This window comes from Lepisma saccharinum, chromosome 12 (assembly GCF_977018435.1).
Source record: "Lepisma saccharinum chromosome 12, izLepSacc3.1, whole genome shotgun sequence".
Taxonomy (NCBI): Eukaryota; Metazoa; Arthropoda; class Insecta; order Zygentoma; family Lepismatidae; genus Lepisma; species Lepisma saccharinum.
In genome coordinates this window covers 46,115,279-46,137,510 of record NC_139240.1, presented here as the reverse complement: position 1 = coordinate 46,137,510, position 22,232 = coordinate 46,115,279, and the positions used below count along the sequence as shown (strand labels likewise).

Genomic DNA, 22,232 nt, shown 5'->3' with positions numbered 1-22,232 from the left:
TTCAACTTCTGTAAGAAAGAAAGACAATATTCTACAACTATCCAAACTGCAAGCAAACAAAGAAACAACAATGAACATGCTTGACTACAATGATATTGAATACTTCTTCCAAATAGAACACAAAGCAGAAATAGAATTCCAATGTTAGCTAACAACATGTAAACTACACATGCGTGCATGCCATATATATATATATTGGGGCGTTACCCCCACACCCCCTATACGCCTTCATGGCGTGGTGCTATGCACAGGGGAGCACTTTACCTTTTTTACCTTTTTTTAATTTTTATGACTAGGTTAATGAAAACTTAAAACACGAAAATGTCATGGAGGTATTGATTATAACTCATACTCTACAGCGAGAAACATACTGTGATACTTCTTTGCCTTTGCACATCAAGTTGATGTCTTTAAATCATGCTCAAATGTCACCATACACTTGAAAAAGATTCCTTACAAATTATTTCTGACCCATGTGTCAACTAACTCTCAGACTGCATCACACAGACACACTTCTACGGAAGTTGGCACACGCGTTCACTAATTTGGATACCATCCAAAATTAAGAAGCTGCTTAATTTGCAGTTTGATTCCGTGAATTGGAAAGATTCCATTAAAAAAAGAAAAAAAAAACTGAAAGCAAAAAAACTCAACTTGGCAGATTTGCAGACAGTTCCATCACATGTTTCAAGATTCGATAGAACAAACTGAAGATACTTGGCCCTCTGTCCAAAAATCATTCCAACTTGATCCAATTTCATCCCACTTAACACAAAAATTCGACAAGAAGAAAAAATAAATAACTTATATTCTTAATTGTTTCTGTTTCTGGTACGTACAGCATTGAGCACAATAATTGACAAGCTTACTTGTACTGTTAATTATTATTACTACTATTATTATTATTAACGTGCTTGACACAAGGAATGGCCATAAAATCAGGATAAGAAATATCCAGATTTCAAAAATCCGATATCCATTTTGGATGCAACAGATAATCCAGATAATTTGGATATCTCGATAATCCAAATTTACAGATAATTTGGATATCTGGATAATTCAGATATCCAGAGATCCAAATACATATTCGGATAATCTGGATAGAATCGATTTGATGGAAGGATTTGTAGAAAATCTGTACAGTGAAATATGAAAATGACAAAAGAATATGTAGATGTACTCCATAAAATGTATAAACGGTAAAATTGTCTGGATAATGCACACATTCGGATATCCAGACATTTCATATAATCTGAATATCCAGACCATTTGGATAATCTGTATGTTTAGATATCAGAATATCTGGATAATTCAGAAATATCAGATATCTGAACAATTCAGATATCCAGATAATCTGGACAATTTGGATAATCCATATATCCAAATATCATAATATTTGATTTCTGAAAAATTAGTACATACAGGGTGATTCTTTATGTATTTTACAACTTCAATAAATTATAATTATTTATTGGAACCACATACAGACTTGGTTTATATGTCATTATGCAGCAAAACACTTCAAGTTTTGACTCGCGTAGTGTGTAGTTGCGGAGTTGATCACATGAGGCGCCACTGGTATATCGTTGAAAATGGCGACTTTCACTGGTGCGGAAAGAGCTAAGTGTGTGTTCTGGTTCAAGAAAACCAAGTCAGGAACGAGTGTACAGCGAAAGTTTCGCACACAATACGGCAAGGACCTGCCCAGCAGACCAACAGTGTACAAATGGCACCAAACATTTATCAAAACAGATTGTTCTGTGCGACACACAAAGGCTCCAGGGCATTCACCCATGGCTGACGATGTGGTGGAAGCTGTTAGGGAGAGTTTTGTTCACAGTCCTCGAAAATCTACACGGCATGCATCACGCGAAACTGGTATCCCTCAGACCACTGTTTGGCGTGTGTTGCGTAAACGTTTGGCCATGAAGCCATATCGAGTGACCTTGGTTCAAGCACTAAGTGAAGCAGATAAACAAACCCGACATAAATTCTGTGTTAACATGTTGAATCGTATCAGTCATGACGAGTCATTCTTGCACAATGTGGTACGAATCAACTTTCCACCTTTCCGGCCGAGTCAACAAACACAATTGTCGCATTTGGGGCACGGAAAAACCACATGAGCACGTGCAGCTGGGTCGTGACAGTCCCAAAGTGAACGTGTTTTGCGCTGTTTCCAGAGAAAAGGTGTACGGACCATTCTTATTTGCTGAGAGCACCATCACCGGCAAAGTCTATCTGGATATGCTCCAGAACTTCCTTCTTCCACAGTTGGATGAAGATGACCATGATAGGCGTATATGGTGGCAACAAGATGGCACCCTGCCGCACTACCTGACAAAGGTAAGGGAATTCCTTGATCATCGTTTCCCAGACAAGTGGACAGGTCGTGGTGGACCAATTGCCTGGCCGCCACGGTCTCCAGATTACACTCCACTCAACTTTTTTTTTGTGGGGGTTTGTGAAAGATAGGGTGTACACCCCTCCCCTACCTCAATCTTCATGAACTTCAAGTTTGCATCACAACAGCCATCGCTAATGTTACCCATGAAATGCTGGTTAATGTTTGGCAGGAAATTGACTTTCGTTGGGATGTGTCTAGGATGACCAACGGTGCACACATTGAACCATAACAGATTTCTCATAAAAACTTGAAGTGTTTTGCTGCATAATGATATATAAACCAAGTCTGTATGTGGTTCCAATAAATAATTATAAATTATTGAAGTTGTAAACTACATAAAGAATCACCCTGTATAAGGGCTTTAAATGCATATTTAAAATGAGTAAGGCATTAAATGAATACCCATTAGAAAATGAAGTATGGTCCTAAATCAGGGCATGTCAACAAGTCATTTGCAATGTAATTTTCCCAGATGACCTGCTGTGGTTACTGTGGTCTCGCATTAACATGAAGAAGGAGAACCTCAGAAATGAGAAAGTCTGGCTTCTTTCACCATCAAATGGTAGCTTTCAATCATGTTAGCAATTTCCACTTTGCCATTAGGAAAACCCAGGAAAATAATATCTTGGTTCACGCTATGACCTACATCTGTTGCCATGACAACTTCTGCTGTAATAACATAAGACACGATCTTTGCAATAGTTGCAAAGATCATTTGCAATAGGTGCAGCAGATATCCCTGTAACTGAAAACAGTATTGTTGCATCATCTGTAAATCACCTTGACAATATGGATACCACAAAACTTATTTTTGGACTAAACGTCAATATTTATAGTATTTTATCAAGTTTGTAAAGTTATTGCCCATTCTACCAATAAAATGATACACAAATATGGCTCTACACTGTGGTTGAAAAATACTTGTAACTTTTGTAAATAGCAACAGATTTGAATGAAACAAAATGTATCGTGATCCTTAAATTGGTACAATTTAATTGTTAATTTGTGCTCTCTTCTCACAGTGACAAAAGCAGCCCAAAATGATCCGATGTCTGATAATGTGTGAGTGTACGCAGCTGTCATCCCCTTACGAAGTGTGGCAGTCTGTGGAGCACAGATGGTACCATGCTGTTCACAGACGTTATGCTTCAGTGATGCCAAGACCATCAGCAACTGCCATTCCAAGACTACTATGGGATTTCGAACAAACGTACCGATATTCTGCACCACTTGCACATTTCTCTCCTATCTGGATGTTGAGCGACGACAACTTCTGTGAGTATCTATCACACATCCGAACTCATCAGCTTGGAATAGCAGTTGGCATCCGCTGAAGCATGAGGTTCGTGAACACCCTGCCACTGTCTCTGCACCTGTACCATGGACTCCCACACTTCGCAACGGGATGCCAACTGTGTATGCTCACGGAGTGTCTGACATTGGATCATTATAGGCTGCTCGTCATCGTGAGGAGAAATCATATTTTAGTACTTAAATTCTACCACTTCAAGGATCACAAAACATTTTGTTTCATGCAAATGCACAAAAGTTGAAAGTATTTCTCAACAGGAAGTTACTTTCTAGCCACTCTGTAAAAGTTAATTCCGATAAGAGTATCAATCTGTCCCAATCCTTGTATCCAGTAAAATATTGAGCTTGCATTATAAAAAAAAATCATCTCATGAAACCAATTTACCTCTTCCTTAAGGTACACGTACATAATGCTTTAGAAATATTAACATCAATTTCACAATGTAGAATGTAGAATTTCACAGTTTATCTTGGAATTGATAGTTCATGCAGTTGGAAACTTATGCCAGAACACTACAGTACATTGTGTGACATAAATGCATACACTACATGATAGTTGCAGAATATCTTAGGGCCAAGCTGATACCCATTCCACCTCCAATTACATCAGAATATTAAAATACATATTATTTAATCAAACATAATAACAACCCGTGGCATAACAGCCAATGAGGACCAGTGCCTGCCTACCGACTGCCAGCCTCAACCCCACCCGAGGTGAGAGAGGATACAACCAGTTATGGGGTGATGTGTGGTCAGCACCACAAACCCTGTCAACGTTGAAAGTTTCCATGACTGGGTTACGCTACTCATTCATAGCTCACCAATTTCCTCATGATGGTGGATGGCCACCAGTCCCATACACAGGACGAAATCTCAGGGGAAAGTTGTTATGCTTCCCCTTGGAGACTACGCACATCTCATAGCTGGAGCCCAAAGCTAGCACCTTAGATAGCATGGCGTGGTGCAAAACTACGTACCGTATTTACTCATGTATAATGCACACTTTTTTCCAAAATTTTTGCCCCCAAAAACTGTGGTGCGTATCGTGCACGGAATACTTCAGACACCCAACATGAAACCGTACAGGGTCATTACATGATTTTGGGACACTTGCATTGATTTTTCATGTTCATGGAACCCTATCATGTTATATATCGTTGTAAAGCTTGAATCCTGCAGTTTCTGAATAGGGAAACAGCATTCCATACAAGATAACGACACTAATGTCAAATACGGTTGAAATAAGTTCATCAAAAAATGAAGAAACGTTCTGATTTTTATGGTACTTTGGATGAAAGAAAACATAAGGAAAAAGATAATAAAAATTAAAATGTATTACTGGCCAAATAATATGACATACATGGAGTGTGTAAATTGCTTAATGGAAGAAATCTTGTGCTGCTAACTGCTATTTGGAAGGTCCTGAATGTGCCTCGCATAAATGTTACTTTAGTCACGGAAAGAAAAAGTATATATTTTGAAAAAGAAGTAATGAGCAATTGAATAGGTATGACATCATTCACTCTTGATCAGCATAGCAACAGATTTAAACCTAAAACTCAGAAAGACATTTCTTGAAACTGGATTATACTGGACATTATATACGAGATATAATTTTTTTTGTCACTTTTACCCATCCAAAATTAGAGTGCACATTATACACACACGTGCACTATACACGCGTAAATACGGTAATCATAATATACTTTTTTTAATTTTGCATAATTTACATAGCATTTTTGCATTGGTATTAATGGTATCATGACTCGGCCCCAATATATATGTCACAATTACATGCATTATTGTTTTGCAACACCCAATCGACAGTAATAAATGAAAAACTTAAGAAGAAATGGCTGACTGAATCATCACCCAACAATACTACACTCAGATAACGATCATCAACATGCAAGTGTTTGTCATTGCAACCACACCTCCACAATGAAACACGCAGTATTGGAACACTCACTGATTGTGCAAAATGGTGATTTGCAGGCTGGTCATATGGCCACGGTGCATCCTTGAGTGAAATCATGACAAGGGGAAGAGTGCGAAAAGGATAAAATCAAACATATTCTATTTTAAAATTTCAAAGGGTTTTCACAAAAACAAAATTACAACACTACTACATGATGAAACATGAAAAACATACACTTATTAAGTAACACCTTAATCATCAATTTATTAAGACATTTTCACACAGAACTAAGCCATTAATACTCATATAACCTGTCATTTCCACAATTTCCTGCATTAAATATTAGGGATAGTGCCTCCACGATGGTATAGTGGTAACGTCGTCACCTTGTAATCAAGGTAATCGATACCCGATGGAAGCACATGGCACAGTGGTTCGGATCCCACTTTAAACTGTAGGTCCAATTCCGATTAGCCTATCTGTGCGTAAAGTGGACTTAACACACAAAATCAATTATTCACCTCCTTAATTAAAGTGTTTCAGGGTGCTGGATAATACCATTATACCTTTATACTTGGGTAAGACAGATTAGCTAGTACCATATCTGCATTGACTGATATAGGCCATATTGGTATATCAGTTTATTGGTAAAATAGCTGATAATTTCACCAATATATCTATAAATAATATGTAAGGACATTGAATTTTCTCGATGCGCGAAATCGCGAACTGTGAAAAAAAGATGCAATTTTGGACATTCTGTACGTAACTACACCCCCAATGATGAAATATGAATGAGTTTTATTCGCGAAGTAATGCGAAATGTGTACTTTTCCACGAAATGAATGCTTTTTCGCGAAATAACTGTGAAATATCATCAAATTAAGTAGAAAACATGCAAAAACCGGCAATCGAGATTGTGCGTGCAAACTGTCGATTTGTAACGAAACGTTTGCCTAAAGTTTCCTACCACTTGCAGCTGAAGAACGTTTTATCTTCTATCACATCAGGAAGATGCTGCAAATTGGGATTTCCCATGTACATAATCTCAGTTCGAAATCTTCGATCCTTTCAAGCTACATTCCTTTCTTCCCCCGAATTTCCACTCAACTTCCAGTTTCATTGAACTTGCTAGCTGTAGCAGCGATAAGATTAGTCTGTTCCCGCACATCAAGGGAAACAATGGTGTCATTTGTGTTCAGTCATGAATGAATTTTGTTTATCATCATGTGATTTTCAACATGTCTTTGTGTATGTGCAGTAGTGATTATTTTATTTGATGTACAGCAAGGATATCCTTTAAATACATACAATGAATAAATCACTTGAGATATGCAATTTAGAAATGAAGTGATTTTGTGTTGATGTTTTCTTTTTGGTTGGACAGCTAAGTACTTGTGTATGTGTACAATATATAAAAATGAAGTAGTTTATCAATTTATAGCTCTTTTGTATGATGTTTCCTCTCATGATGAAAAAGTGTGTGCCAATTTTTTTTCCACCGCTGATATAACATTTTATTTACCGCTCTCATCAGTTTTTATTTACCATAAATTTGTCTCCCTAATAATGACCAACCAGAGATACAATTTAAAACCATGCAATGCAGAGGTTATGTTAAGTGTACACTTTAACTGATAAAAGGTAGGTGCAGACTACTTAACTTTGACTTTTATTTACCGCTTTTCCAACGAAATGATCTTTTTTCACCACTTTTATATACCGAAATTGTAACTTTTTAAATGCGAAATTCATGAATTTTATTTACCAAAAATCAGTGTCCCTAATAATATGTAATTTAATGCAAGATTATATCATTCCGATATTATTTACTCCCTCTGTGCCATAATTATTGTCTGGTACACCTTTGTTTGTTGTCTCATAATAATTGTCCGATATTCAAACTGTGACATTGGTGTATACAGAAGAAGAACATGAAACAAGGGAATGAGTCATACAACTTTACTACTCAAGGATCCGTACAAAATGTGCTTTCCATCTACCTCTTCGTCTGTCATTCCTGTACTACCATTTTGGCATACTGGACTATAATTATGGGACAGAGGGAGTATATGAATATCAATGCATGATTAATATGGCCTGATTTCTGAAAAATAAACATATAAATATGTAGTTCAAAGGCAAACATTATAGTCACTTGCCTACAAATATGAATTTAGGAGCATGTTGAAATTTAAGCGAAAAATACAGGCTCATCCAGGACTCGATAGCTCAGTTGTTAGAGCAATGCCAAAGACCAGGTTCGAGTCCTGGTCAAGCCTGAATTTTTCGCTGAAGCTTCTACATAGTATGACTCATGTGTGTGAAATAGGTTAATAAAGTAATCGTGTTCTTCAAAGAACATTTGTAATTTTTTTGACGAATCTTGGTTATGGGCATCAGTAAAATTTATATTAGTGAAGAATCAGTATCAACAAACATTTCATATCAATCCTTTCCTATACACACACTGGCAGAATAACACTCAAGTACAGACACTAGAAATATCACACAAGTAAAATTATCGGAACTTTTACTTATACACTGATACACTGATCAGATATAGAGTATCGATTAATTAGCTCTATCCATATAAAATACAGGATGTGGCAAAGAATAGGGCAATTTTGCAACACTGGATACTGTTAGTTGTTGTTGTGTCAGAGGTAACACGTGACTACAGCTATACCCGCTTTACCATTCAGTTATGATGCAGTCGTGAAATGAGGCCGAGCATGAATTCATTGTAAAAGCATATTACAACAACAGTGATAGGTACGTGCCCGAACAGCAAGCATTTCGGAAACATTTTAATATTCCACATCATAATCCCCTGTTTGCCATGGATTAAAAACTTGGAGAAAATGGGTTCTAAAGATCGTATCCGGGAAGAGGTGGCTTAAATTCGTGTGGCTGTTCTTTGCAATATGATGTGTAACCTATCGAAAAGACTGCACAACTATTGTTTTTGTAATATGCTTTTACAGCGAATGTGAGCTGTGCCCCGTTCCATGACTTGTACCATGAATGAATGGTAAAACAAGGGCTTCAAGATGGTGGTAGTCACGTAATACCTCTGATGAAACAACTAGTGATATTCAGTGTTGCAAAATCGCCTGATTCATTGCCGCACCATGCAAAATACTAAGACACTCATCATACATGATGATATATATAGGGGTGTAAGGGGTACCTTCCACATAGGTGCACAAAAGTCAACCGCACTTCCACATAGTGCACCCTGGACTAAAGACTAACGAGGCTCTGGCGACTGGCACTATGGCCAGTATAATTTTGTGTGTGTTGTCCTGTTTTTTGTCCTTGTGTGTGCTGAGTGCCCATTTACAGCCTCAGCTTTTAACAGAAGTCAGAAGATTTTAAGATTTTTAGTTATGCAACGTTAGAGTTGTTATTTGTAATGGTAAGGGGCTGGCCCCCGTATAATGTGACGCGAGCAAAATAGCCTCAGTGCTTATGCTCCCAAAATTTTAAATTCAAGCCGATATGAAATTTTAGCCGATACCGATAAGTACCAATATAAAATTTACCGATACCGATACTGATAACCGATATTCTACCGATCTGATATAAAATTAGAAATGGTCCTTGAAGAACCTGAAATATTCATTGATCTCCTTAATGAATGTGTGTTTTGAGGTGACTGCAGTGCAAAAGAAGTTGAATATTTAGACAATTACTTTTTTAGAAAGTAGGGCATCGAGATTATCCATAAAAATTACAACAAAATGGCAGAATTTTGCACTAAATTATGAGACATTTTTCGATATATCAGATCGGTAAAATAATCAGTAAATTTACCGATATGCCTATATCGGCCGATACCGATAGAGTACCGATTAATCGGTCCCATCCCTAATATATATATATATATATATATATATAAAAATCAAATAAGGTAAAAGGAAACACTCACCGGACAGTAGGAAAATTCAAAATTTTCGCTAATTTATAGCATCATCGGTGTGAGAAGAAACAGAAGACGGAACCGGAAGTTAGGGTCCTGCAGAGTTGCCAGGTCCCCATTGAAGAAGAAGCGGTGCGTAGAACGAAAAAAACACTGTTTCGTCACCAGGCTCGTCGTAAACTGTGAGTGTGTAGGATGAGTTGGGAGGGCGGGAGGGTGGGTGAGGGTTGGGCATTACTGGGTGGCCTTGTTAAGGCCAGGTGGAGTGGTTGCACTCATGGCCGATATATAGGCCCTCTCCCATCTTTTGCGAACAGAGGTGTTGGCTGGTTGGGGTAGGAGGTGGATGATCGCTACCCGGAAGCAGTCGTTGAAACTGATGTTGTGGTGGTTGGTGTGGACGGCGACAGTGAAGTCCAGGTTGTGGGTGGAGGAGCGGTGGTTATTGATGCGGAGGTTGAGGGCCGTTGATGTTTCCCCCAGGTAAAAATCACCACAGATGTTGCAGGTGAGGATGTAGATAAGGTTTGAGGCATGGCAGGTCCCTTTGGGATGGAGGGTAAATTTGCCAGTGGCCGTGTGCACCTGGAGGGTGTGAGAAGTGATGAGGATGGGACAGGTCTTGCACCTGGGTCGGTTGCATTTATGGGCAGGGGGGTGTTGGATGTGTGGTGAAGGAGTGTTGTGGACCAGGATGTTTTGGAGGTTAGGGGGGCGTTTGAAAACCACCCTGGGTTTGTCGGGAAATATGTTTTTGGTTTCGGGATCACTGTGGAGGATTGGGAGAAGAGAGTGCAGTGTGTGCCTGATTTTGTTGAGGTGGGGATGATATTGGGTGATGAGTGCAGGTGGGTTGGTGGCAGCAGGTTTCTTGGTGGTAGTGGTATGTGAGGCAGCTCGTGATATTTGCTTGGTGACCAGGATGGAGGGATATCCACGGTTAACCAGGGCCTGGTGTAGGCGGAGGTTATAATTCTGGCGGGAGGTGGGTGAGGTGTTCAGGCGCTGTCCCCTGAGGGCCAGAGAGAATGGAATTGCTTTTTTGGTGTGGAACGGGTGGGAGCTGGAGAAGTGTAGGTATTGCATGTGGTTGGTGGGTTTTATGTGGATGGAGGTAGTCAGGTGTCCTCCCTCGATGTGCACGTCCACATCCAGGAAGGTGATCTGGTTGGGGGAGTGGGTCCAGGTGAATTTTAGGGAACGGAAGTGGTTAAGTTGGTCCAGGAAGGCTGACAAGGATGGTTCTCCATGTGTCCAGAGCATGAAGATGTCGTCGATGAAGCGGAGCCAGAGGAGGGGTTGGAGGGGTTGGGTAGCCAAAAACTCTTGCTCAAGTTGGCCCATGAAGAGGTTTGCATAGGATGGGGCCATTCTGGTACCCATGGCTGTACCTCGGATCTGTAGGAAATTTTGGTTTTCAAAGGTGAAGTTGTTGCAAGTGAGGACAATGTGGGCTAGGTGGGTCAGGAAGTTGGTGCTGGGGTTGTGAGGTTTGGGTCTGCTATTGAGATAGAATTCTATGGAGCGGAGGCCATGGGAGTGAGGTATGTTGGTGTAGAGGGAAGTGACATCAATGGTGGCAAGGATGGTATTTGGGGGCAATGGTGGGAGGGTGCTGATTTTCTGGAGGAAGTGGTTGGTGTCACGGAGGTAGGAGGGCAGAGCTTTCACAAGAGGCTGGAGATGGGAGTCAACAAAGGCTGAGATTCGTTCTGTAGGTGAGTTATAGCTGGACACAATGGGTCTGCCAGGGTTGCCAGGTTTGTGGATTTTGGGCAATACATAGAAGGTGGGGGTGCGGGGATTGTCGGGTATTAACATGGCGGTGGTACGAGCTGTTAGGCCTTCAGGTGGGCCGCGGGTGTGGATGAAGTCCCGGATTTTGGTGAGGTGTTCGGCGGATAGGTCAACTGTGGTGGGTTTGTAGGTGGAGGGGTCAGCCAGCTGGCGGTTGGCTTCCGCCAGGTAGTCTTGAGAGTTCAAGACCACCGTGGTGGACCCCTTGTCAGCTGGGAGGATTTGATGTTGTGGTTGTTGCGGAGGTCTCTGAGAGCTTTCTGTTGGGGGGGATTGAGGTTAGGTTGTTTGTGAAAGTTATTTAAGAATGAGCTGTCAGAGGTGGTGGAAATGACTGCAGTGATGTATCTTTCCAAGGGGTGGTTGGTGGGCAGGGGGGGTGGATCTTGGGAGGAGGGGGGGCTAAATTGAAGGAGGCTCGGGTGGGTTTCACTGGTAGTAGTTTGGAGTGAGGGATTTTTGGCCCAGAAATGTTGCCATCGGAGGCTGCGAGCAAATGTGTGTATGTCAAAAAGTAGGCGGAATTGGTTGGGGGAGTTGTGGGGGAGAAGGTGAGGCCTTTGGATAAAACAGCTATTTCATCAGTGCTCAGTTTATGGCTGGATAAATTGAGTACAGTCTGGTTGTTTATCCAGCCATAAACTGAGCACTGATGAAATAGCTGTTTTATCCAAAGGCCTCACCTTCTCCCCCACAACTCCCCCCAACCAATTCCGCCTACTTTTTGACATACACACATTTGCTCGCAGCCTCCGATGGCAACATTTCTGGGCCAAAAATCCCTCACTCCAAACTACTACCAGTGAAACCCACCCGAGCCTCCTTCAATTTAGCCCCCCCTCCTCCCAAGATCCACCCCCCCTGCCCACCAACCACCCCTTGGAAAGATACATCACTGCCGTCATTTCCACCACCTCTGACAGCTCATTCTTAAATAACTTTCACAAACAACCTAACCTCAATCCCCCCCAACAGAAAGCTCTCAGAGACCTCCGCAACAACCACAACATCAAAATCCTCCCAGCTGACAAGGGGTCCACCACGGTGGTCTTGAACTCTCAAGACTACCTGGCGGAAGCCAACCGCCAGCTGGTTGACCCCTCCACCCACAAACCCACCACAGTTGACCTATCCGCCGAACACCTCACCAAAATCCGGGACTTCATCCACACCCGCGGCCCACCTGAAGGCCTAACAGCTCGTACCACCGCCATGTTAATACCCGACAATCCCCGCACCCCCACCTTCTATGTATTGCCCAAAATCCACAAACCTGGCAACCCTGGCAGACCCATTGTGTCCAGCTATAACTCACCTACAGAACGAATCTCAGCCTTTGTTGACTCCCATCTCCAGCCTCTTGTGAAAGCTCTGCCCTCCTACCTCCGTGACACCAACCACTTCCTCCAGAAAATCAGCACCCTCCCACCATTGCCCCCAAATACCATCCTTGCCACCATTGATGTCACTTCCCTCTACACCAACATACCTCACTCCCATGGCCTCCGCTCCATAGAATTCTATCTCAATAGCAGACCCAAACCTCACAACCCCAGCACCAACTTCCTGACCCACCTAGCCCACATTGTCCTCACTTGCAACAACTTCACCTTTGAAAACCAAAATTTCCTACAGATCCGAGGTACAGCCATGGGTACCAGAATGGCCCCATCCTATGCAAACCTCTTCATGGGCCAACTTGAGCAAGAGTTTTTGGCTACCCAACCCCTCCAACCCCTCCTCTGGCTCCGCTTCATCGACGACATCTTCATGCTCTGGACACATGGAGAACCATCCTTGTCAGCCTTCCTGGACCAACTTAACCACTTCCGTTCCCTAAAATTCACCTGGACCCACTCCCCCAACCAGATCACCTTCCTGGATGTGGACGTGCACATCGAGGGAGGACACCTGACTACCTCCATCCACATAAAACCCACCAACCACATGCAATACCTACACTTCTCCAGCTCCCACCCGTTCCACACCAAAAAAGCAATTCCATTCTCTCTGGCCCTCAGGGGACAGCGCCTGAACACCTCACCCACCTCCCGCCAGAATTATAACCTCCGCCTACACCAGGCCCTGGTTAACCGTGGATATCCCTCCATCCTGGTCACCAAGCAAATATCACGAGCTGCCTCACATACCACTACCACCAAGAAACCTGCTGCCACCAACCCACCTGCACTCATCACCCAATATCATCCCCACCTCAACAAAATCAGGCACACACTGCACTCTCTTCTCCCAATCCTCCACAGTGATCCCGAAACCAAAAACATATTTCCCGACAAACCCAGGGTGGTTTTCAAACGCCCCCCTAACCTCCAAAACATCCTGGTCCACAACACTCCTTCACCACACATCCAACACCCCCCTGCCCATAAATGCAACCGACCCAGGTGCAAGACCTGTCCCATCCTCATCACTTCTCACACCCTCCAGGTGCACACGGCCACTGGCAAATTTACCCTCCATCCCAAAGGGACCTGCCATGCCTCAAACCTTATCTACATCCTCACCTGCAACATCTGTGGTGATTTTTACCTGGGGGAAACATCAACGGCCCTCAACCTCCGCATCAATAACCACCGCTCCTCCACCCACAACCTGGACTTCACTGTCGCCGTCCACACCAACCACCACAACATCAGTTTCAACGACTGCTTCCGGGTAGCGATCATCCACCTCCTACCCCAACCAGCCAACACCTCTGTTCGCAAAAGATGGGAGAGGGCCTATATATCGGCCATGAGTGCAACCACTCCACCTGGCCTTAACAAGGCCACCCAGTAATGCCCAACCCTCACCCACCCTCCCGCCCTCCCAACTCATCCTACACACTCACAGTTTACGACGAGCCTGGTGACGAAACAGTGTTTTTTTCGTTCTACGCACCGCTTCTTCTTCAATGGGGACCTGGCAACTCTGCAGGACCCTAACTTCCGGTTCCGTCTTCTGTTTCTTCTCACACCGATGATGCTATAAATTAGCGAAAATTTTGAATTTTCCTAATGTCCGGTGAGTGTTTCCTTTTACCTTATTTGATTTTTACTTAGCCCTTTTGGCCCTCCTTGCTTTTATCCATTATATATGTATATATATATAATTTTTTTTTAGAGAAATGGTGTTACATCCCCTAATTCTCTCTCATTAAATTTGACTGTGCATACAAATAAAACATTCTATATTTAACTCAAACCATGTATGATCTCTAATCTCGAATGACAACTATTTTGACAGTAGTTATCTGTCCTTAACAAACATTAGCTGGATAATATACATTAAAAACAAACTGCACAAACTTACATCATTAGTGACTCGGCTCCATTCGTTTCTCTCGCGCTCCTTCTCCTTGAGTGCATCATGCAGTTTCTCTATTTCCCTGGAGAACTCATCTCGTTCCTGCTCCCTCTCTGCTGCTTGTTCCTCCAGAAACGCTCGTGTCGCTCTCAGCTGCTTATCTGCTGCCTCAACCTATAATAATGAATGCACCAACATGTAATGTGGTATACTTTGAGATCTATGAACGAATGTTGTTAAGACTACGCTGACAGTGAAACCACATGCATTTTAGGGCCTCCCTGATAATGTTGTTGCATTGTAATCAAGAGGTTCCGGGTTCGATACTTGGTGAAGATACATAGTGGTTCGGATCCCACTTTAAACTGTACGTCCAGTCCAGATTAGCGCTTCTGTGCATAAAGTGGACTTAAAACAAAAACTCAAACACATGCGATTTATATTAAACAATGTTAAAATTGTATTTTTCGTGGTTGATACTTTTTTGTATTCATTTGACATTTCAACACATACGTATCTTACTAAAGACACAAAATATGATAAAATATAAATAATATGCAACATTATAACTAAGGATCAGCCGATACTGATGTATCTGTCACACATATTACATGTTAAGCATTCTTATTTGTAGTAACGTCAGTTAGATGGCTTAACAAGTAATGAAATGTCAATTTAAAAAAGTATTGATCTCTACATAACATATGAGATTTTATTGTTTTTGAAATATATCTGCAAAGTAGAAAAATTACAGCTATTTTAATATTCTGATTATTTCATGTGAATCAATGAATATATGAAAGCCTGGTATCTCGATACTTTTGTGTGCAATGAAATTCTTATATATTTATAAATATTCTGAACAGCTTTAATTCACACAAATAGCTTCAAACAGTGTGCTAAGCAGAACATGTTCTTTTTGCTCAGCACACAAATATAAAACTCCATACGTTTAGACATTTTGCTGGCACCTGTTGGCAATGCCAAAGAATAAAAACCGATGTTCAAAATAGGTGTGGGCAGTAGGACAAGAAGGAGTAAACCAGCAAAATATCAGAATTTTAGTGTTTTACAAAATGTCAGAATTTTAGTGTTTTACAAAATGTCAGAATTTTAGTGTTTTACAAAATGTCAGAATTTTAGTGTTTTACAAAATGTCAAAATTTTAGTGTTTTACAAAATGTCAAAATTTTAGTGTTTTACAAAATGTCAAAATTTTAGTGTTTTACAAAATGTCAAAATTTTAGTGTTTTACAAAATGTCAAAATTTTAGTGTTTTACAAAATGTCAAAATTTTAGTGTTTTACAAAATGTCAAAATTTTAGTGTTTTACAAAATGTCAAAATTTTAGTGTTTTACAAAATGTCAAAATTTTAGTGTTTTACAAAATGTCAGAATTTTAGAGTTTTACAAAATGTCAGAATTTTAGTTTTACAAAATGTCAGAATTTTAGTTTTTTACAAAATGTCAGAATTTTAGAGTTTTACAAAATGTCAGAATTTTAGTTTTTTTTACAAAATGTCAGAATTTTAGAGTTTTACAAAATGTCAAAATTTTAGTTTTACAAAATGTCAGAATTTTAGTTTTTTACAAAATGTCAGAATTTTAGAGTTTTACAAAATGTCAGAATTTTAAGAGTTTTACAAAATGTCAGAATTTTAGGTTTTTTTTACAAAATGTCAGAATTTTAGAGTTTTACAAAATGTCAGAATTTTAGAGTTTTACAAAATGTCAGAATTTTAGAGTTTTACAAAATGTCAGAATTTTAGAGTTTTACAAAATGTCAGAATTTCAGACTTTTATTTTTATGTGCACTGTGTCTACTCTGGATGAGTAACCGAGCCTCCTTGGTGGGATTGTTGTTATGTTTCCGCATTGTAATCAAGGAGTATCAGGTTTGATACTTGGTGGAGGCATATTGCTGTTCGGATCCCACTTTAAACTCTAGGCCCAGTCCCAATAAACCCATCTGTGGACTTAATTAAAACAATTCAAACAAACAAGATGAGTAACTTTAAATCGTTAAAATGTTTAGGCATCAGTATCGGCATACCCTAATTACAATCACTCACAATAATCAAACCAAAATAAAATTACCACAAATATAATTAGCGCATAGACAAGAATTAAGAAAGACAAAAGGATTAAATTTTGGGGAAAGCAAGATCCACAACACAATATGTACACAGAATCATGAAGTAAAAAAAAAAAAGTTATCCAAATTTCCATTTTGTTCTTCTCGAGTTGAAGGACATGTAATTAATATAATTTAAGGACCAGCATGCTAACCCAAAAACAGTGCAAGACCAATCACAATCCTTTATTTATTTGTTTTAAGAAACTGTTAAAAGGATTCTCTGTGCCCTTTCCCTCAAAGCCACTCCTATTCAGTCAGGACATTGCCACCCATGTCTGGTTCATGCAGGCTGCATTCCAGGAGATCTGTTATGACACTTTCTGTGCTTTCCCTTCACCAAAATTGTAACTTTTTTTTTCACATTTTACCTTAGAGCAGCAATATCTGTGACCCAATTGTTGGTTTTCAAATGTAACCTAGTATAAAAAGAGCAAAATGTAGTGTAAACCAAGGAATCTGTTAATTTCAGAGGTGCCAACTTTGAAAGGTTTTATTGTTACTGACAATTGGTGACTTATAAAGTAAAATTAACCATCTTGCATGCATTTGTGTATATACACATATTAATAATAGTAGTAGTAGTAGACTAATTGCTTTTAAATTAAAATCCTTGACAACAGCTCTCTGCAGCCAAGGCATGTGAAGGAACTTTTCATTTAGTCACATGTATTCATTGCATTGATTCGATTGCATCAATTTGGTTTTCTCTCTTCCTAATTCATCTCCTGGGTTAATTGCTACAGTAACGCTTAATGACCTAGTGAAATGAATGTGACAAAGACAATGATATGTGGTTAGAAAAACTAAAATTAATTCAGGCGCCAGTACCTTTTCCTTAGAAGACACCATTTTTTTTCAAATATTAGTTAAGAAAGCCATATCATCCAAATAAGATAAGCTATGAAATGCGATCTTAGAATATTTAATTTATTAACTAATACAGGATTGGATTAAAAGTAATTAATTCTTGCACCCAAGTGACCTTCCTAAAGAAGCATCAACTGGTAGCAGCATGACTAATTATGCAGTACATTCTAATACATGGCTGACTCAATCATATCACTGCAGATTTTAATATTTGGCCAGCAAAAGTGCAAAAATGGCATGTTTATTATTCTAATTTAGTGATACATGTGATGCAGAAAACACATAAACATTAAAAAGCACATACTGTAGTCATTAGTAAAAAAAAGAAGGTAATGGAAATTTCCATAAGCAAACTTGAAGTATTAAAAAAAAATTAAACAATTTAAAATTCAGACACCAGGTGAAAATTATCGGTGCCATGACCACCAGGCACGCTGTATTTTTCTCCCCGTGAATATACCTTGACTGAAGATCTCAGCTTCACAGTGTATTATGCTGATCACTCTGATACGGAAGTTGGTGTATCTCGCTTTCAAGACAAACCCACAATCAGTGCTGAACACCTGTTTCAATACTCTTATGGATCCCCACTAATAATAATACTCAATCTTGAAAATTGTAACAATTAAAAGTTGTTAAAAATATTAATTTAAATTAGTGAGCAAGTATTCCAATTACAAGCATCAATTTACCACAGTTTCGCTTCAAAACATTCAAGATTTACATCAGAATAACCTGTTATGTAATAAGTTTTTCGCCAAATGTTGGTGCACAATAACGGAAATTTCAAATTTTGCATAATGTCTAGGATAATTAGACTGCAAAAAAATAGCAGGAAAGTATCAGCCATTATTGCCATAAAATTCCAACTGATATTTTCTGATACCATTACATCGGCATTGGCTCAGCACTACTTTATTTACATGACACTGTATCACACTGTTAAATAAAAATTAATAATACATTTGTTAACATATTAGTTAAGTTACGCTAGTGCATATGTCATCTTAACTTTAGTTGATATCACTGAGCAGAATATACCATGTACATATTATGCTAGGTACATGAGATAGAGCAAATAATGTACTGATATAGGAAATCGTACTTGCATTCCTCCTAGACTGCTAGACAATTGTTCAGTGTGCTTTTAAAAAAAGGGAATTTGAAACTAAAATGGATCAACTGTTTCATATGGTGTACGGCATTTTCATTGAGTAAAAGTTACAACACCTATCCTTGCCGAATTACCCTTCACACAAAACATGACTTGTTCGAATTCTCATTATTTCTTAAACTTCTTTTGGTAATTTTATAAGGTGAAACTATGCAAATCATTTGTAAGTTACAGTGCTTATGAAATGTTGTTTACACCATTTAATCCATTCTATTTTTATTTTATATAGAACTTTTGAGAGTAGATCTGTGCATGGTAGTGGCACAAAGTCTCTTAATATCATGGATGTTTCATGATTTCATCTGCTGGATTATGACTTTTATTGGGCTCCATGAATAAGCTTTTGTGCAGTGTGTCTAGTGGGATTACTACCAATAACAATTACAAATCTCTCCAAATTATGCTAGAATAATTATTGTTAGGGCCTCCCCGATGGTGCAGTGGTATTGTCTTGTAATCAAGATGTTCCGTGTCCGATACCCGGTGGAGGCACAAAGTGATTCAGATTCCACTTTAAACTGTAGGTCCAGTCCTGATTAGCCTTACTGTGCATAAAGTGGACTTAAAACACCAATTATTAGTGTTGGCTTTTTGATACATAACTCTTCAATGTTTACTACTACCCATAAAAGAAAAGAATTACTATGTATGTGAGCATGAGGCATGTGACTAAACATATGGACTAAAATGACAGCTTTCACGGTGCTATAGAAAGTTCAATGCTGTTTTTGGTTTGCTGAATTTTAATCTCCAATGAGAGTGTGTATGTCTTTCAAATCTGTCGACATGCCCAAACCATCAGCAAAAAAATTCCTGAACACACAAAAAACTAAGATTACTTGACTAGGGTTACCAGATCACTATGTGGGAAAAGTAGGACATGCTGTCCCAAAATGTAAAACTTCAAGTTAAAATGTAGAACACAAACCATTGACAGTAAACAATGCATGTTATTAAACATGTTAGCAAATAATGTAAACTTGACACATTTTTAGTTCATAACAATGATTATTTTCCAGGATTTCTTAAATGCAAAATTCCCAGTTTTCAGTCAAACTTCTGAGAGGAATCATTTTTACCCAATATTTGAGGTATAGTCAAAACATACTTATGAAACTGAACAGTCAAATTCTGAATTCTGAATTCAGTCCATTTTGCTGATTGTAACGAAAACACTCTCTAAACGTTTATATTAGCTGGAATGCCAAACAAATATTCAGCAATTAACATAACTAGAAATGATACAATGTTCAACTTGAAATGGCTCTAAAAGTTTCATTTTGGGTGGTTTTTAATAGTGCAACACACTTTTCCTTGCAATGTCTGGATCAAAATTAACTTCACTATTGATTTTAGGAATGCAGGTCATAGATATGTAACTTGCATGGTTTCTCTTTGTTCAACTGAAGCACGTATTTCCTTAATTCAAACTATGTGGCACTCAAAATATAGAACATTTATGATTTTTGTAAAATTTCTCCCAGATGCCGGACATAAGGCTAAAATGTAGGACATGTCTGGGAAAAAGAGGACGTCTGGTAACTCTATACATGACCTTCGACAATGCATCTTAATCTGTTACACCACAAATGTTGCAAAACACTTGGCAAAAAAGATAGAGTACCATCTTGATACTTGGCAGGTCACCAAAGGTGCACATTTGAAGAGAGTTTCCTCAACAAAAAATCAAAATCCCATTAGTCTAGGATTATTAGTTTCAGTAATATTTAAATTTGTTATTGACAGTAATTCTCCGGAACATGCTGCATAAGATATGGATATGTCCTGACCAGTTTAGCATAACTGTAATACCACTTTCATACTAGATATGCAAATACTACCAGATGATGAGCCTATGATCCTGTTCTATAAACTTAAGTGTATATTAGATAGCTTATGGAGGGAACACACTTTTACGGCCCACAGGGGACACAAACTTATTAGTATTTAACCTATTCATTTTACAAGTAACTGATATTTTGAGAATGTACAAATTTATGAATTCACACACACTATAATAATTACCTAAGTTACACTATATTCAAACTGTTGGCACCTCTGTTAGTGAAATTGTATAATACTTAAATCAAATACACTTAAGTCTTGAAGAAAAGTAAAATAAATGCTTTTAGACCAATAAGAGTCACGGCAGGGATCAGTAACACCCACAAGAATAAATAAATGAAATTAAGCACAGAGCAGGCAGCTGAACAAGAAAGCTGAGAAATATTGAATCATAAAAAAATAGAAGCAAAGTCATGAAAGTTGCCACAATTGAGAACCACATGAAAATAAAACCAATTAAAAAAAACAAAAACACAAATTTTCCATCTCTTTCAAGTTTTGAAACAAATCATGGATTGGAAGATCAACTCATCTGCAATTCAATGCATATTTTCTTTGAAAATAAAATGATATCAATGATATTATATTTTTTCTTGTCTATGACAGGTGTGTTATTGGTGCAAAACATGGCTGTCACACATGTGATAAATTATCTTTCAACTTATCTGATGCAAAATAATATATAGTTATTTTTAGTGTTTTTTTATTTTTTCTGCGACATTTCGTCCTGGTTTTCAAGAACATTTTCAAGATTACACCAAGATAAACACACACATAACACACAATATTGCATGGCTAGTCACTCTATATGTGAGGTTGTGTGTTGTGTGTGCGAGTTCATCTTGGTGAAAGCTTGGAAAAGTTCTGGGAAACCAGGATGAAATGCCACAGAAAAAATAAAAACCACCAAAAATATTTATCTTGCATGTACAAAAAGTGCTTACGTGAACCTTTTTTAGAAGAACATAAACTTATCTGATAATGTAAATTTAAATTATAGATATTTACTCCACTAAACAGAAAAAAAATGGAAGGAATAATGCAGTGACGGGATGAAGGATATTCTCATAATAATTTGAACTAACAAAAACATTTACAGCACTCTGAATGTAGGTGTTGTTAGCGAGAGGGACTGAAAAAATGTGTATATAAATATGATACTGGATACCCCCTTATTACTCAAAGGTAACAAAGCTTCTAATTCTGAATAAAAAAACTTTGCATATCTCCCCATAGGCTTTACAACAGCACAGAAGTAATCTCTATGAAACAACTTGGTCCTCCTCCACATATCTGCCAAATGGATAGATTAATAAACAAGGAACGGATTTATATGTAAATGCATATTTATGTATGAAGCTGAAATCAGATATATTTTGTATTATCTTTGCACATCATGGCATGTAGACTCGAAAAATTCAGTTAGGTTTTAGCTCATATTTTACTTATTTTTACATATTATTTCCATATTTCAGAACATTTCTCAACAAATACTCCATACTCATGCAATACCTACATGTCCCCGTATGACCGAAAGAGTTG

The 22,232-nt window shown here is 38.7% G+C and overlaps 1 protein-coding gene across 8 annotated transcripts in view; it reads right to left on the bottom strand.

Annotated features, from left to right (window-relative positions):
* Nucleotides 1-22,232, bottom strand: part of LOC145996040 (uncharacterized) — a 577,368-nt gene that overhangs the window by 110,660 nt on the left and 444,476 nt on the right. For 5 of the 8 annotated variants that reach the window (XM_083132243.1, XM_083132249.1, XM_083132247.1 and 2 more), the window contains 3 exons: nucleotides 17,173-17,220; nucleotides 14,674-14,841; nucleotides 5,691-5,741 (listed from right to left, as the gene is read on the bottom strand). In XM_083132243.1, the coding sequence (XP_082988369.1) occupies nucleotides 5,691-5,741; nucleotides 14,674-14,841; nucleotides 17,173-17,220 (267 nt within the window). The remainder of the gene's footprint in view (nucleotides 1-5,690; nucleotides 5,742-14,673; nucleotides 14,842-17,172; nucleotides 17,221-22,232) is intronic. The other 3 variants (XM_083132245.1, XM_083132244.1, XM_083132246.1) reach the window with 3 other exon arrangements.